The sequence below is a fragment of the Erpetoichthys calabaricus genome, chromosome 9, assembly GCF_900747795.2.
Source record: "Erpetoichthys calabaricus chromosome 9, fErpCal1.3, whole genome shotgun sequence".
In the NCBI taxonomy this organism is placed as follows: domain Eukaryota; kingdom Metazoa; phylum Chordata; class Cladistia; order Polypteriformes; family Polypteridae; genus Erpetoichthys; species Erpetoichthys calabaricus.
The window spans coordinates 92,259,858-92,278,193 of NC_041402.2; the positions used below are offsets into that span (position 1 = coordinate 92,259,858).

At 37.9% G+C, this 18,336-nt stretch overlaps 2 protein-coding genes across 4 annotated transcripts in view; one reads left to right on the plus strand and one right to left on the minus strand.

Annotated features, from left to right (window-relative positions):
- prmt7 (protein arginine methyltransferase 7) overlaps positions 1-2,003 on the plus strand; it is a 43,372-nt gene extending 41,369 nt beyond the window's left edge. The window contains exons 16-17 of the mRNA XM_028809896.2: positions 794-890; positions 1,698-2,003. Coding sequence (XP_028665729.2) covers positions 794-890; positions 1,698-1,871 — 271 coding nt within the window. The 3' untranslated portion in view covers positions 1,872-2,003. The remainder of the gene's footprint in view (positions 1-793; positions 891-1,697) is intronic.
- Positions 2,004-3,273: 1,270 nt separating this feature from the next.
- The window catches only part of ciapin1 (cytokine induced apoptosis inhibitor 1), a 91,561-nt gene continuing 76,498 nt past the window's right edge, over positions 3,274-18,336 (minus strand). For 2 of the 3 annotated variants that reach the window (XM_051931838.1, XM_028809897.2), the window contains exons 8-9: positions 13,670-13,751; positions 3,274-3,970 (exon numbers count right to left, since the gene is read on the minus strand). In XM_051931838.1, coding sequence (XP_051787798.1) covers positions 3,860-3,970; positions 13,670-13,751 — 193 coding nt within the window. In that variant the 3' untranslated portion in view covers positions 3,274-3,859. The remainder of the gene's footprint in view (positions 3,971-13,669; positions 13,752-18,336) is intronic. The other variant, XM_051931837.1, reaches the window with a different exon arrangement.

The window sequence follows — 18,336 nt, forward strand, 5'->3', positions numbered from 1 at the left end:
GAATGGGCGAAACTGGCCAAGGATAGGTGTGCCAAGCTTGTGGCATCATATTGAAAAAGACTTGAGGCTGTAATTGCTGCCAAAGGTGCATCAACAAAGTATTGAGCAAAAGCTGTGAATACTTATGTACATGGGATTTCTCAGTTTTTTTATTTATAATTTGCAAAAACCTCAAGTAAACTGTTTTCATGTTGTCATTATGGGGTGTTGTGTGTAGAATTCTGAGGGAAAAAAATGAATTTAATCCATTTTGGAATAAGGCTGTAACATAACAAAATGTGGAAAAAGTGATGCGCTGTGAATACTTTCCGGATGCACTGTAGGTAACCTGAAGCATTTCCAGCATAGTTGAGGATGTACGTGACCTTTGCTATACAACTCTTAAGGATTTCTCATGGTTCCTTATGTTACACTTGATCATGGAGTCTGCACAGCAACAGCACACATATCCAGGAAGGTTTTTAAAATTTCTGATTAAACCAAATGATTTAATTAAACACTACACTGAATTATTTGGATAGACATCAGTTCTCGTAGTGCATATTTGTATTCCCACAAGTACTCCATGTACAATCACCTTATAACTACGCAACACTACCAGTTTCAGAATTATTCCAGATTAATCCTGAAACAGAAAGCTACATTTTTTTTATATGTGAAAGAACCACCTTCTACCATTCTTGGGGGGGGGGGGGGGGGGGGCAAGCCTCTTGGGGGATGGGGGGTAGAAACTTGGTATTTAATTTGGCAACGTGTGGTGTTGTGATATCAAGTGCCATTTGTTGTGTTTTAGGGAGGGTCACTGTCATGGGGTGGTTTTGTGGATGGACTATCATTTAACTGATGACATAACAGTGAGCACTGGACTGGTGCAGCCACCTAATAAACAGGTATGTATCTTAATATTTTTCACTATTACTAGTTGGGTAACAGAGTAAATTTAAAATTATTTGATACCTCTTGCCTTACACGTAGCCTCAGTGTTTGTCCTGTGCCTTTCTTCTTGGGTGTCCGAACCTGTCTTTGCTGGAGCTTCCTGCCTGTTGCCTTGTTGTAAAATCTGCCTCTCAAAACCCTTCATTTCAATTTGTCTTTTTCAAAAACTTTTGCATTATTTCTCATACATCCCATGTCTGAAGGAGACTCACTGAAGAGAGGCCTAGGAGGAAATGTAGAATCAGTGTGTGTGTGTGAACCTCCGTTGTGTGGCACATCCTGTCTTTATCGTGTTTGGTCAGTTGCTGTGGTTACTTAGTCAGATTGTCCAGAAGACTGGACCCACACACACAGATATTAGCGATTTGTTATATACATTACCTGACAAAGCGGGGCAGGTGGGACACACTGTTTCATGGCTTCAATCCGCTTTGTGCCTCATATTAAATTTTTTTTTTTTTAACTTGATGTTCTTTCAGTACCAAAGACTCTAGATATGTATAATTACTAGGACTAGGGATATTGGTACAAGTATACACAGTACAGTGACTAGTACTAAGCTTGTATTGCAGACAACCACATCTTCTATGTTAGGCAGAAATGACTGTAGGAAAATGGTGCCCTCTTGTATTGGTAGTGCAAGATTTCTATCTGAGCACCTGGAAGTAAAACTGAAGCCAGCGTTGTTCAATTTTTCTGAAACTGAGAAGGTGTTGGTTTTGTTATCCTTGATTTTTTTTTCCCCATCCTCCTCTCCACAGGATCACTGCAAATGGAATCTGTACCACAAGCAAGCAGTTTACTTCTTCAGGTCAGCTTTGGAGATCACAGAAGAGAAAATCTGCGTAGTTGATTACAGTCTTACCTTTAAACCTACCTCTGGTGATATAACCATGAATTTTGAACCACAACAAGCCAGAGATGCAAACATTTAATAGAAACTATACTTTTAGGAAAGAATTATATACTCTAACAGTATATGGTATTAAAAACTGAATAAGGTTTTGAGTCATTGTGGATTTACAATTGTCAAAGGAATAAGCCTGTCACAAGTATGTAAGCAGAAATGCTGTGTACGTGCCTTTCCATCACAGTCAAAAAAAGGAGCCATGCGAGTTGGGGATGGCTGTGGAAACATTGCAAGCCTGCATTTGAGTCAGTGCTGGTGCTTTAAACATTAAGACTGCATTGGGACTTCTGGAAATTAAAAAGAAGCCCATTACATAGGAAACAACACTGTGATAATTTGGTGACTCCAACAAGCCTACTCCAAAACTCAAGTTGAAAGAGGAACTACTGAAAGAAATTCCATATGGATAAAAGAAGAGTGAGCACAAACAATGGTTGGTTCAGGTAGTGAATGCAGGTCCTCCGTTATGTAGAACCATTGCAAGCATTTGTACCGACGTGCCATTCTTAAACTAAGCTATAACATTGCTTCCCACGTGTTGTTTTATATTGACTAGAATATCTGATGTGTCTTTTGATCTTTGAGGTTTTCTAAATCCAACCACTGGTTTTAAACATCGCCTAAGGGCAGAAGCTTTAATTTTAAATATTTAAAAATCAATCAACAAGATAAGCCCCACAAATAATTAAAGCTAACGTTTCTCATATAGATCTTTCAATATTTTGTTGATTCACACACATTAATCTTTTATGCCTCATTTTCTACAGTCAGCCTGGACACCATCTGGCAACAAAGAAATACATTGTCTTCTGCATTAAATGCACATCATAGGCAAAAAGTAAAATAAAAAGTATTAGCAGTGTTTAACATAACAGACTTGTTGTGATAAACTGGATGCTTTCTTGTTTTTGAAAAGGTGTTTAACTTGTCAGGACCAGTATAACCTCAAAGTGAAAAAAATAAACAAGGGACAATAAGTAACTTTTTAATTCTTAACTAAGCAAAGGGCAAGATATTTATAACTAAAATGTCTGAGGATGGTCATTCTAAGTTTCCCATGGCACACAGCATCAAATGAGTGTGCTTTCCAAAAGAAGATGGAGCAGCAAGCCAAGATTTTTCCAGGATGAGAAACTTTGATTATTTTGTAAAATAAGCACTTTGAACTACAAATATTGCAGTCACTGCTTAGTACTTGTTTGTGGAGTTACACTGGCACCAGGGGGATGAGACTGTACTAATGGCTTTGGAACACACCTGTATTGCTTTAAAGATATTTTAAGAGTCTGTATTTCTAAATTATGTTTTATATTAAAATATTACAACATCTGTCAGTTTAACTAAAAAAGTAGTGTGCTGAAGCAGCAGTCATATTTGTAAAAATAGCATACAGAATATGTGATATACAAACAACACCAAAGCATCAATCTCTATGTGTGGGGGTCTTTATTATTGTGTAATACAACCAGTTATGACACACATTCATCATCAGCTTTACTTTTCCAAAAGTAACTATTTTCCTCTACTTCTGAATATCAGAAAATGTTATGTTCAATAAAATGCATACTTGTATCATATAGTTTGTTGTACAAAGATCTAAGGAAATGCAAAATTGTTTAAAGATCTCTAGATGTATTTTAAAGAACAATCCATCCCATTTATATGTAAATCTCACATTGGATATAGACTTAGTGACATGCGCATCATTTCCATTTGTTAAATTGAGAGACCTCAGTTATTTCTCATCTCACATGACTTATGACGACCATCTACTAGGTCATTAAGGTACACACATCACTTATCTTAATGCATTTACTAAAAAATACAAAGCTAAATTGCAGTGAAGGAAGGCAATTTTGAGAAACTGATAGTTTGGCTTATTTGGGTCCCACTCTGAACCACAAAGAAAACAATGTTAAGTGTTGGGTAAATAGCTGCCAGCACACTATCCTATACCAAAAATGAATATTCCAATTTCATCACTGCTTCCAAAAATGTTTTTGGTAATTTTCTTCAAATATCTTGAAGATTGGTCTCCTCCAGTAACACCTTCTCTCCAGGTCTGAATGCAGGCATTCCTAGGTAAGGGCAACTGGCACAACGGAAAGCATCGCCAAGATAGCACTGCAGAGACAAAATGACCAAATACTGACACATTAAACAAAAAGATGTATGGAAATACAATGAAAACTATTGATAAAACAAAAGTTTATTCACTGATATAACAAATCTACTTGGTACAGCATTTATAAATTGATTTCTATGAGTAATTAATTTATTCATTTGCATCAAATACCAACAACTTAAGATTAAAAAGCCATCATTTGGCTATGACATAGGCAAAGTACGCTAAAATGATCCATGACTAATTAATATAAAACACCAATATTCAATTTCTGGTTATAACTATTACTGTTTGAAAGTGTCCTAATGGCAAACTACTTTAGCTTATCCTTAATTAGTCACATTTAAAAGTTAATTGTTTATTAACTTTAAAATTGCTCTAGGGGCACTGTACAATGATTGACCCTGTGGGTTTAATAAAGCATACCAAATACCAAAAAAAAAATTAGAGAAAACTTTGTAATTGCATTGCACCACTAAAACATGTTACTCTGTTCACTTGGGTTTAGGTTTATTTGTCATATATAGGTTAACACAGGGTCAACATACACTTGGGTTGCAAGATACTGGCTCTCCTAAAGTTCAGCTCTGAGTTAAAAAACTTCACGTTTTTTCTAAGAACCACATCGGTTGATGGTTTTTATGAATGATGTTAATTCCATGTGACAAACTACCAAGAAACTGAAGAATTCATGAAAGATGTCTATTACAATCTTAAACTTCAGGGCAAACTGGATCTAACAAATGCAATAGAAAAAGATGAGGAAATGACATTAAAGTCTGCGGTTTGATAAACACTTTACAGGTCTTCAGTTGACACCTTCCCTAAATACATCTCATCTGCAACGAAGAAAAGACAACTCCAGGGTGCTACCGTAAGAAAATGACAAGTTGGAAAATGGCAAATAAAATGAAAAAAAAAATAGGCAATAGAACAAAGCCATCAGATGAAAGATGACTGGAAAAGTCTATTAAGGTCAGCATCCCAGAGTCATCCTTTCTCTGTTGCAGAGGACACTGGTATTTGCCATGTATTTAAGGACTCATCTCATAGCCTTGAAGCACAGAGAAATGCAACCACACTGAAAATTTTATCGTGAAAACAAAAAAGAAAAAACAAGATGATGTTTTGCATCTAACAGAACTACCATCTTATTTCTGGTCTATGCCCAATTTGGAAGTCAATAAATAGTAGCATGCCTGATTTGATCTTATTTATATTTCATATACAAAAATACAGTAATCCCCAGTCATTGAAAGTTAGCCCAAAAAAAGAACAAACTACTCCCACGCCAACCCCCAATTTTTTAAAGATTGTGGAAAGTACCTGGAGCTTCAATACATGAAGACTGTAGAAGGTCTCACTACTACAGGACACAGCCTAGGTACACTGTGATCAGTATTCAGTAGAATTATGAAGATCATTAAAACAATCATTCAAATTTGATTTAAACTTGCAATGAATCATAATTCCAGACAGGCTCAACTAAAAGTAAACGTGGCTCCCATATATTTTGGATAATGAATTTCTAACAAGCAGCCATATCCTCAACAACATCAGCAAGTTATGTTGCATTAAACTGCTTTTTTTGACATTTAAAGCTCCCTGGTGTTTTTCCATATTCTCATAATTTTTCTTATAGCCTGCACATTTCTCAGAAAGCACATAAATATCAAGCCTTGTGTTAAATTGCAAACTTAGTGAATACATGTAGGTAAACATTGGAGTTAATTCTTTAACAAATGTAAAGATTAGATTTGACAAAATATTTAAAGCAGTGTAACCAGTATGGATTGTAATTACTTTCATGTGTACAGATCACTTGACCAACAAGACTGTACCGTCTTAACAGCACAGACTTGACTCTGTACATTACATAAAACAGTAACAGAGTACAACAGCCTTAAATTTGCCCAGGCTCTAATGCCCTGGACTCCACAGTTTGTGCTCTATTTTCATTATTTTCAGTAGCATCCAAAGGCACTCTGGCTGCATGCATTTGGTAGCACTCTTCATTCTGCTGTATTTTGAGATTTTTGGGATTCAGTGGCTTTTATTACATACAGGGCTTTAATGCATTCCCAGTTAAAGTGCAAGTGGACCTGCAGCTAAAATGGCCAGGAATGTGATGACTTTGATGTAGAAATCGTTACTTCTAGAAGATATAAAAAGAGCATTCGTTCGCATCTGTGTGCAGCAGACACATCTCTCTTATTATAAAAAAAAAATCTTGGAAGGAGACAAGACATGATTTTCTCAGAGAGACACCTGTATGTCTCGCGAGACGAGTCCATGCCCAGGGCTGGAAATAAAGGACAAAGAGTAGATGACAAAGTAGAACGTCGTAAAGAATTCAAAAACGTTGGCGCGATACACATGCACAGCAGGTTAGAGATAATGGAAGTACGAAAATTAGAAAGTCTCAAAAAAATGATAGTAAAGATCGCATTAGCACAAACAAACAATTATTACTCAGTGAAATAATAGAACAGTGAATAGAGATCAAATATATTGTTCGGATTTAAACTTTAAGTCAGAAACCTGAAGATCGTTGCCAGTGAAAATTAAAAGATTCCAAAAACGTTGGCGCGGTATGAAGTCCCGTGAGACAGAGACTTTTAACACAAGATTCTTTTAAGTCATGCCCTACTTACAACTATTTTCAAACATGACCATGGTCATCTAACCTCAGTCGTGTGAATGCTTTTGGCAGACACACTTCCTGCACTCTCAGCTCTTATAAATTTTATCAGGACAATAATTTTTATACGTTCTAGATGACATGTTAACAACTAAGCGAAGAAGAAAGAGCATGGACAAACATTTGAAAAAGTCTAGAGAGAAAGAAACGATAGTCACTCACAGGCAGTTACACATTGTGTTGTCACGATGTAAGTCCAAACAGAATCAAAATTCAATGCGATCTTGAAGAAAACTTGTTTTTATTAAAGTTTTAAAGTAAAAGTGAAAATAATGCATATGTAATAATTCCCATGAAAATAATCTCTTAAAATTGTACAGTATATCCAGTTAACCAAACCTGGGGGTGGGCGAGTGAAGCGAGCAGGGGGCAGAGCCCCCTAGTTTATTAAAAACAAAAAAAAAAAAAAAAAAAAAACACTTTTTAGAAATCTTGCTGTTGGTGCACCAAAAGCTGTGAAGGCTAAGGTGAAAATGGAAAGAACCCTCAACATTTAGATTGAAAATCTAACAAATAATACTAGTCAGTTAGAGAATTCCACAACCCCTTTTCTAAACAGTTCAATTCTGAATGCTGTCACAGCAAGAATAGCAAATAAGCGCAAAGCAACAAGCAACACTGCATGATACTCACATGAAGCTAACTAGGAATTGAAATTTTACCTAATGTGCACTTTTTTGGGGAAATAGTATAAACCGGAGTTCCCAAAGAAAACCCCTACTGAGACGATGAGACGACTAGATAACCCTACATGAAATTCACTCCCTAATGCCTAAAAAGCATTGCTTACCAATGGTTGACATGTTTACTAAGACTTTTTAATTATATCTGTTTATTGTGTAACACCTTTTATTATGTATGCTTATCAGGGCTTGAAGCATGTGACTCAAGGATTACTGTACATAATTTAAAAATCATGCAGGGTTTTAACTTAATAAGCAGGAAAATACCATTGTTTTCAATGGATAAAAGGGCTTTTGCTAATGCCATAATTGTAGTATCACACATCTGAATGAGAGAATACAATGATGGAGGGATTAATGACTTATAAATATTTTTAGAGCCAATACCAGTCACCAATTTCATGTTACTTCCATTTTACCCCTTTAAAAATGTTTTTACGCTAAACTCACTCATAACCAGATATGCAGAAGCCTTATGTTCTACATTAAAGTGTTAACACATAGTATTTTTATAATTAAAATTAATTTTTCTCTCAAAATGAAATTTTGTAGACTTATTGTTCAGTGTCCATAAAAATAATACAATTTACCTTAAAATACATACTTTAACTAATAAAATATGTATAGAAAATATTTTTTCATAATACATATGACATAAAATGATTCTCATAATTAGAAGCTATCATTTTGTTTAATTTCTTCTGCAATGTACTTATGTGAAAAAAAATGTAAAAGTTTTCACCAATTTTCTACATTATCATATCCATCCATCCATCCATCCATTGTCTCCCGCTTATCCGAGGTCGGGTCGCGGGGGCAGCAGCTTGAGCAGAGATGCCCAGACTTCCCTCTCCCCGGCCACTTCTTCTAGCTCTTCCGGGAGAATCCCAAGGCGTTCCCAGGCCAGTCGAGAGACATAGTCCCTCCAACGTGTCCTGGGTCTTCCCTGGGGCCTCCTCCCGGTTGGACGTGCCCGGAACACCTCACCAGGGAGGCGTCCAGGAGGCATCCTGATCAGATGCCCGAGCCACCTCATCTGACTCCTCTCGATGCGGAGGAGCGCGGCTCTACTCTGAGCCCCTCCCGGATGACTGAGCTTCTCACCCTATCTTTAAGGGAAAGCCCAGACACCCTGCGGAGGAAACTCATTTCAGCCGCTTGTATTCGCGATCTCGTTCTTTCGGTCACTACCCATAGTTCATGACCATAGGTGAGGGTAGGAACATAGATCGACTGGTAAATTGAGAGCTTCGCCTTGCGGCTCAGCTCCTTTTTCACCACGACAGACCGATGCAGCGCCCGCATTACTGCGGATGCCGCACCGATCCGCCTGTCGATCTCACGCTCCATTCTTCCCTCACTCGTGAACAAGATCCCGAGATACTTGAACTCCTCCACTTGAGGCAGGATCTCGCTACCAACCCTGAGAGGGCACTCCACCCTTTTCCGGCTGAGGACCATGGTCTCGGATTTGGAGGTGCTGATTCTCATCCCAGCCGCTTCACACTCGGCTGCGAACCGATCCAGAGAGAGCTGAAGATCACGGCCTGATGAAGCAAACAGGACAACATCATCTGCAAAAAGCAGTGACCCAATCCTGAGCCCATCAAACCGGACCCCCTCAATGCCCTGGCTGCGCCTAGAAATTCTGTCCATAAAAGTTATGAACAGAATCGGTGACAAAGGGCAGCCCTGGCGGAGTCCAACTCTCACTGGAAACGGGTTCGACTTACTGCCGGCAATGCGGACCAAGCTCTGGCACCGATCGTACAGGGACCGAACAGCCCTTATCAGGGGGGCCGGTACCCCATACTCTCGGAGTACCCCCCACAGGATTCCCCGAGGGACACGGTCGAATGCCTTTTCCAAGTCCACAAAACACAAGTAGACTGGTTGGGCAAACTCCCATGCACCCTCCAGGACCCTGCTAAGGGTATAGAGCTGGTCCACTGTTCCGCGACCAGGACGAAAACCACACTGTTCCTCCTGAATCCGAGGCTCGACTATCCGACGGACCCTCCTCTCCAGGACCCCTGAATAGACTTCCAGGGAGGCTGAGGAGTGTGATCCCTCTGTAGTTGGAACACACCCTTCGATCCCCCTTCTTAAAGAGGGGGATCACCACCCCGGTCTGCCAATCCAGAGGCATTGTCCCTGATGTCCATGCGATGTTGCAGAGGCGTGTCAACCAAGACAGTCCTACAACATCCAGAGCCTTGAGGAACTCCAGGCGTATCTCATCCACCCCCGGGGCCCTGCCACCAAGGAGTTTTTTGACCACCTCGGTGACCTCAGTCCCAGAGATGGGGGAACCCACCTCTGAGTCCCCAGGCTCTCTCCATTATCATATCCTGATTTAATTAATTGATATTGACTGTTTTAACGCTGCTTAAATGTAAATATACATGCACTTATAGTTTTGAATCTTATTAATCATTAATTGCACTACAGATTTTTTTGTTGTTAAAATTTACACTTAATATATTTTGTTGTTTTGTTAGATTTTTTTCCAGTTTACCAGCCTGGCAGTCCTAATTCTTGAGGTGCAATTATAAATATTCCACTTATACTCCACTTTCTTTATAATGTAAATGTTAATATTCCAGTCTTCCCTCTCTCTAGTAAAGTCTACCTTGTTGTTCTATGTCTACAGAAAGTTCACAGCAGAAAAAAAAGCAGATGCTGAAAAATTTGTATTTTGTGATCAGCCATTTTTACTGATCACCAATTGAGATGTAATTCAACTGATTTAGATTGCCAGCTGATTGAATGGAGCATCATTACTTATTAATACAGTACCATATACTGCCCTGACAAATGAACAGATGCATTCTGATTGTAATAAACATGACTACATTTTTCATCCAGTCATCCATCAATTGTCTACCTGCTGTATCTATATCAGATATGCTGGAAGCTGCACTAGGCTCGAGGTTGGAACCAACCTTGATGAGGCGCCACACACTCGACCCACACATCCACACGTTACTCGTGCCAGTCTAATTTAGAAACACCTGAAAATACTCTGTCGGAGTATCACACAGTACCAGTATTTAGTAAGTAATAATCAACCCATATTTTTAAATGAAGTGGTTGTCTCAGTACCTATGTCAAGTCATCAATGGTAACAGGATGGGCTACTCCATATATTCATTTCAAAATAAAATGTATTTAGTTAGTGTTTCAACTATACCTTTGAGACGCATGCACCTGGTTAGTACAGCTGGAAAACAATATACTTTATTGCTGAAAACTAATCAGCAAACACAACATTTGTATAGTTTATTGAGTTTTTGGTTTATCTGTTGGCAACACTTATAGCAGTGATTTGGGACTCTCTGATCATAAAGCAGTACTTTTCACTGTCTCATTACCTCTCCCTCCTCTTGTTTTTGCGTAGGCTCTGGTAATTCTAGTGTTAAGTCCTATCTGACTGAAAAGACAGAATTTGTTAGTCTTGGCAACAGCAGGTCCAGCTCAGCGCCAGTCACACAAGGAGTTCCTTAGGGCTCTGTCCTCAGCCATCTGCTCTTCTGTATCTATATGTTTTCCCCCACACCAGTGTTTCCCAATCTCAGTCCTGTGGCTGCAGGTTTTTGTTCCAACCAGCAGTAGTGAAATAATGGATTAATCTTAAAATTCATAAAGGTAGCCTTAAAGTTTGTACAAATGCAAAAAAGAAAAATGAAGGAGATGCTGAAAATTAAAGCATCAGTAGTTTGAAACATTTGAAATTTGAATTTGATTAATTCAATAAATATTCCTTTCCAGTAAGTATTATTAATTGGCTAATGTCTCCTGCATATACCAAAGGAAACAAAACTCACAACAGTAAATGTCACAAATCTGACAAAATGATTTTCTGAAAAGCCCGATTTGAAAAGTGTGGTTACTAAACTAACTTTAGAGTTTACACAAATAAAAACATCCTGATACAGTGGAACCTTGGTTCACGAACATCTCGGTACACATACAAATCGGTTTACGACCAAAAAGTTTGCCAAACTTTTGCCTCGTTTCACGACCACACACTCGGTAAACGAACAAGACAGTTTCCCTTTCGGTTTGTACGCACCGATGATTTCCGCACGTGTTGCATTGTTCTCGGTCAGATGTGCGTGCTTGCTTTCGCTGTGAACTCTTTGTGCTCTATTTCATTTCCCTTCCGGTTCGTACGTGCCGATTACTGTATTTAAGCACGTGTTCAGCCTCTCCCTGTTCACTGTTCTCAGTCAAACGTGCGTGCTTTACCTGTGAACTCGTTGTGCTCTACAGTATTTCGTGTGCTTTTGCAGTTAACCATGGCTTCTAAGCAAGTGAAGAGTGGTGAGAAGAAACTTTTGCAGAAAATTGAAATCGAAGTAAAGAAAGAAATTATTGAAAAGTATGAGCGTGGCATTCGTGTTACTGATCTTGCCGCAGAGTACAAGAAGTCAAAATCTACGATTTTTACTATTCTAAAGCAGAAAGAATCTATTAAAGCAGCTGATGTTGCAAAAGGAGTTACAGCATTAACCAGGCAGAGGCCTCAAGTGCTGGAAGAGGTGGAAAAACTGTTGCTAGTGTGGCTGAACGAGAAGCAACTTGCAGGGGATATCGTAAGCGAGGCGATGTTATGGGAGAAAGCCAGGAAGATTCATGGCGATTTGCTGCAAAACTACCCTTGTACGAGTGGCGAAAGTGAGGAATTTAAAGCCAGTACAGGATGGTTTGAAAAGTTTTGCAAGAGAAGTGGCATTCATAGTGTGGTAAGGCATGGAGAGGCTGCTAGTTCCGACGCTGAAGCTGCGAAAGAATTCGTGAAACATTTCACAAAATTAGTGGAGGACGAAGGCTACATCCCACAACAAGTCTTCAACTGCGACGAGACCGGATTGTTCTCCACCCAGTTCCTCCTCACTTCACGCCAGAACTCAACTCATGCAAGGTTAGTTTTCTTGGTGGTTTATGGTTAGTTTTTGTATTACGGATTTTTCAAATGTTCATTTTTCAGTTTGTAGCGTGAATTGTTGCAATGTTACTTTTCTCTTTTTTCAAATGTTCATTTTTTTCCCTGTGCTTAAAACTCATTTAAAAAATGTGTTTACAGCGATCGGGTTCTAATGCTATTAGCGTGAACTCTTGCAATGTTAGTTTTCTCTGTTGTTCAAGGTTTTCTCAGTGTTATTCAATGTTTTTACATTTAGTTTACTATTACGATGTGCTTTCTATGGTGTGATTAACTATATTTGTGCTTAAAAATCTTTAAAAAAAATATATTTACATACAGTTCGTACGGTCTGGAACGGATTAATTGTATTTACATACAATCCTATGAGGGAAATTGCTTCAGTTCACGACCAAATCGGTTTACGACCAGAGTTTTGGAATGAATTATGGTCGTGAACCGAGGTTCCACTGTATATCTTGATAATCAACAATGTGTACATTTTATATAAAGCCTTTGACTATTTATTATATAGTGTGTTTCCATCTATTATATGGTGATTTTCCTATTGGTCCCTTTATATAAAAGCCTTCCTATATCTATTGTGCAGTACTTTTGATAAAACTGTATTCAATTATGCATCTCCCATGGGTACAAAGTGTTGTAAAACTATATTCTGAAATTTTTCATTTAAGGAAGACAGAAGTTTCCAAGTAAGATAGATCTACTCACAAATTATTGTGCTGAAGAGCAGAAACAGTTTGTATGTTGATTAGTTCATGCAAGTAAGGTTGTGTGTCCACTACTATGTCTTCATTTAACATCAATTTGAAACAAAAACGATCTCCATTCAAAATTGGATCTTCACATTGTTCACAAAAGTGTCTCCGTCTACACTTAAACTACCGAAAATGCATATGACATAGACATTTGCCTACACTGTGCATGTGTGCATCAACATAAAAATCCTTTAAGAGATGGTAACACCACCAGCCATGGGATTTATCAGAAAACTGCAGTGACCAGTAAATCTGCTTTTTGCTCATGTATGCAACATTCAAATTGTAAAAAGCAAACACAATTTAGATGCATACAGAAAAGCACAATGTTTGTTGTCCAAGAACAGTGACCAATCAGGGAATGAGACGCTGTAATGTGCAGGATCCAAGGGCCACATAATAAGCATCAACAAAATCAAGAGTGCGATTATAGTCTGCATTTTCAAACGGGCCCGTTTTCACCTCTACAAAGTTCCACCACACTGAAGTGGCTTAAAAAAAAGATTTGCATTATGTGTCTTTTAAAATGTAAATATATACAATATGCACAATGTGAAAAAAAGCAAAACATAATAATATAAAGAAGTTGAATGAAAGATAATGCTCACATTTCCACATGCTGATTTGGGAAGATCTTGTTTATTTGAATTCTTGCTCTCTTGCTCCAGTTCTTCAGCTAAGCCACATGTGCTGGTAAAAAAAAAAACAAAAAAAAACACCAAACTATGAAAATTCCACAAAAAGTTAAAATGTTGAGATATGTATCTACTACACAGAGGCAGGCTGCATTAAAGTCAGTCATCAAAACAACTTAATTGCCTGTAACAGCTTGCAAGATTTTACAATATACTTTAAAGATCACAAACACACACATATATACGTACATATATATACATATACATATACACATATATGTACATATATATATACACATATATACATATACACATATATGTACATATATACATATACATATACACATATATACATATACATATATATACATACACATATACATATACATATACACATATACACATATATACATATACATATATATATACATACATATACACATATATATACATATACATACATATATATATACATATACGTATATATACACATACATATATATACATATACGTATATATACATACATCTATACTAATAAAAGGCAAAGCCCTCACTGACTGACTCATCACTAATTCTCCAACTTCCCGTGTAGGTAGAAGGCTGAAATTTGGCAGGCTCATTCCTTACAGCTTACTTACAAAAGTTAGGCAGGTTTCATTTCGATATTCTACACGTAATGGTCATAACTGGAACCTCTTTTTTGTCCATATACTGTAATGGAAGGCAGCAAGATGGCCGTAGGAGACGGAGTTGCGTGTCGCATCATCACGCCTCCCACGCAATCACGTGAACTGACTGTGAAGGCAGTACGTAAAAAACAAGAGCACGAAAGAGCGCTGAAGAAAACATTCATTACACAATTGAGGAGGCAGCGAAAGAATAAGAAGCGAGAGAGCGGCTCCCGTGAAGTGAATGAATGGAGCCCGAGTGATCACTTGGATGAATCAAACCTGTTCAAAAAAAAAAAAAAAAGCGGAGCACCTTATATGAGCAGGCAGTCAGCTAAAGAAGGGAATCAATAAATAACTATAATCGTAATAAACGAACAAAAAATAGCGGTGAATCCGCGGATTACATAAATGAAATGGGTACCTGAACAGAAAAGTAAGTCTCAAATAGTCACACTAAGTACCATAGTTCACTTGCGGTATCGATGTATTTATGCAAATCCAACAGAGTGCCTGTGGGCTCAGAGCATGGGGCGGGGGCCTTCCTCATTCACTCGCCAGCCTCTGTTCCAGTTACTCCACGTCTCGCCACGTGTTGCAGTGCACCTTGCCTCCACTTAGCTAGCGATACCTGTGTGTTCAACAGACATTATCATCTACAGATTGTTAAGGAGTAACGTTTAACGTTTTTGAGAGAGAGCGATCAGAGCTACGTGGTATTATGGTATTTTATACTGTCTGTTGTCCAAGTCGAAAGTGGAAAACTCTCGCTATTGATCTAACAGATTATGATATGCTAATGCCCACCTGAGAGAGTAACCACAGAACACACTGCCTTTTTTTGTAGGTGAGGCAATGTGCTGTATCAGCGCGTACTCCTAACCTCTCTCTCTCTTTCTCTATTATGCCTACGTGACCACACGCTAATACCCGAACTATTCCGAAGCAACATTTGCACTGTTTTGTGTTTTTTGTATCTCACACCCTCATACACTTTTATCGTAAGACCATCCCTTATCTACAATGTAGCGTTCGATCAGAAGAAAATATGAAGCTGATTTTAAATTAAATGTCTTTGAAGTCGCAAAAGAAAATGGTAACTGCGCTGCTGCCACATAATTCAATGCATCTGAGAAATTGATGCAAGATTAGAGGAGGCAAAAAATTTAAGTGTTGCATTTTTGAACGGGCGTATAAGTTGGGGTCTGATATTATGATCGCTTTTTTGGGTTTCAACAACCGACTCATATTTATTTTTATTTTTAAACTTGTGTTTTTTCTAATTATATTTTTCTCAAACAATTAAAAAAAAACAACTTTTTTTTTCCTCCCAGGCAACGCTGGGTATTTCAGCTGGTGTATATATATATATCTATACATATTAATAAAAGGCAAAGCCCTCACTGACTGACTGACTGACTGACTCATCACTAATTCTCAAACTTCCCGTGTAGGTGGAAGGCTGAAATTTGGCAGGCTCATTCCTTACAGCTTACTTACAAAAGTTAGGCAGGTTTCATTTCGAAATTCTACACGTAATGGTCATAACTGGAACATGTTTTTTGTCCATATACTCTAATGGAGGAGGCGGAGTCACATATCGCGTCATCACGCCTCCTACGTAATCATGTGAACTAAAAACAAGGAAGAGAACAGCACGAGTCAAACGCGGGAACGAAGGTAAATGACGTTAATTTTTGAGTGTCTTTTAATACTGTGTAAGCATACATATTAACACATGTGCAATTAAACGTGTGCATTTACGGGGTGATTTCTCAGGCTTAAAAGCTCGCCTTTTACTAAAAAGTTAAATGCAAAACTATTTTCAATCATTCTATGATCTGCTTCTCACAACTGAAGGCACCGTGGCTGATGTTACGTCTCTTGCTGGCCAACCATAAGCGTTACCTGGTAGGTAACCAGCCTCTCACTTCACTCCCTTACGGGAATCGAACCTCTGAGGTTTTCTTTTGTTCTTAATTAAAATTTAAAACGAATACTTCACCGCTGCTAAGCCCCTCTAGCGCTGACGTCCGAGGTTCGATTACCGTAAGCAAGTGCAGTGAGTGTATACGCCTGATGAGCCAAGAATAAGGGGGAAAGACGTGTCGCGTACTCTTTGCATTATTTGACAGTAAACTATTTTCAACTATTCTATGATCTGCTTCTCACAACTGAAGGCACTATGGCTGATGTTACCTCACTTGCTGGCCAACCATAAGCGTTACCTGGTAGGTAACCAGCCACTCACTTCACTCCCTTACGGGAATCGAACCTCAGATGTCAGCGCTACAGGCAAAGCCCCTAAAATTGCGCCACGCCGTGTGGTTCGTTTATTTGACAACATGTAGATCGGGGTAATTACATTCCGCGCCACGGCGTGTGGTTTGTTTATTTGACAACATGTAGATCGGGGTAATTACATTCACGCCATTCGTAGTCTGATTCACAATCTGATTGTATGGGTGATTACCTACCAGGTAACGCTTATAGTTGGCCACCAAGTCAGGTCGAAGTGATCACTCGAGTGAAGGCAGCTTCACAAAAAAACAGATCCTTAACAAACTGTTATTAGTATATTTTCCCTCAATTTAAAAAGGTTTTATTTTCTTCTTAATAAAAATTTAAAAGCGGTACTTCGCCGGTGTGAAGCGCATGGATTTGACCGACTGACACATACAGACATATTCATGAGTGCAGGTACTTCGGAAAGAAAGCACCGTGTAAACCTAAAGTTTAAATTAAGTTCATAGACCTACAAAAGGTTGCCATTCATTTGAGGCAAGATTGCTTTTCTTCTGTACAACTATACGTTGCATTCTCAAGAGTGTGCTTGCACGGCTTCGGATATAGATACATATATATATATATATATATATATATATATATATATATATATATATATATATATATATATGTATGTATGTCTATATATAAATATGTAAGCTTATAAGTACTGCCTTACTTCTCTTTAAGAAAGGAAGATGTAATGATACTTGATTTAAACGATTCCATGTCTTCCTGGGTTTGCTTAGCTTATTGTCAATATCTTTACACGTTTTTTTAAGACTTATTGACTGAAACGGGCTTTCACAAAAAAAGTCAGGGCTTTGCTACAGGATACACCCTCCACAAGTTAAGCAAGTGAAAATAAAATATATATTTCTGTTTTATTTAAACCTTTGAAGTTCGTATGCATAGCCCCATTTGGCTGTTTAATTTTTTTTTTTTCTTTCTTCAGTAATATTTAATCTCCTTAAAGAAAAAGAACATATCCATTTTACTTTTTTTGTATCTCTTTAGTAATATTTTAGTGTAAAAGGATAACCAGTATTTAAACCTTTTATGTTACTTTATAAATTTATTTTACACAATGTTGAAAAATTAATAAGAAAGCTACATATTTTGGCAGCTGCTGCTTTAATTTTCAATGAAATGAAAAAAGCTCTCCAAGAGAAAACGTCAATGAAGAAGAAACAGTTTGCACTATCTAAAAATGAGAAACCCTCATTTATAAAAGTTTGCTGCAGATGACTTAACTGAAAATAAATGAATAGTTCCTATGTGTATAATACATATTTATCTATTTTACTTATGCCTTTATTCCAGCAACTTACAACATCTGAGGTACAATTTGTTACATTACTTTTGTTTTTTGCAGCACAGGCAGGTGAAGTGACTTCCTCAGGGTCACACAGTGGTGTCAGTACCAGGATTTGAACTAACAAGCTCCGGGTTTACTGAAATATTACTGAAGAAAGAAAAAAAACGAAAACGGGCAAATAGGGCTATGCATACAGATGTCCATCCATCCATTATCCAACCCGCTATATCCTAAATACAGGAGCCAATAAGTAGATATGTATATATACAGTATATATATATTGTGAGAGATTAAGGTCTCCGTGACCCCTTGAACCCTCTGAGCAGACGTCAGACACCATATAAAAGTCCAAATAATCCTTTTATTT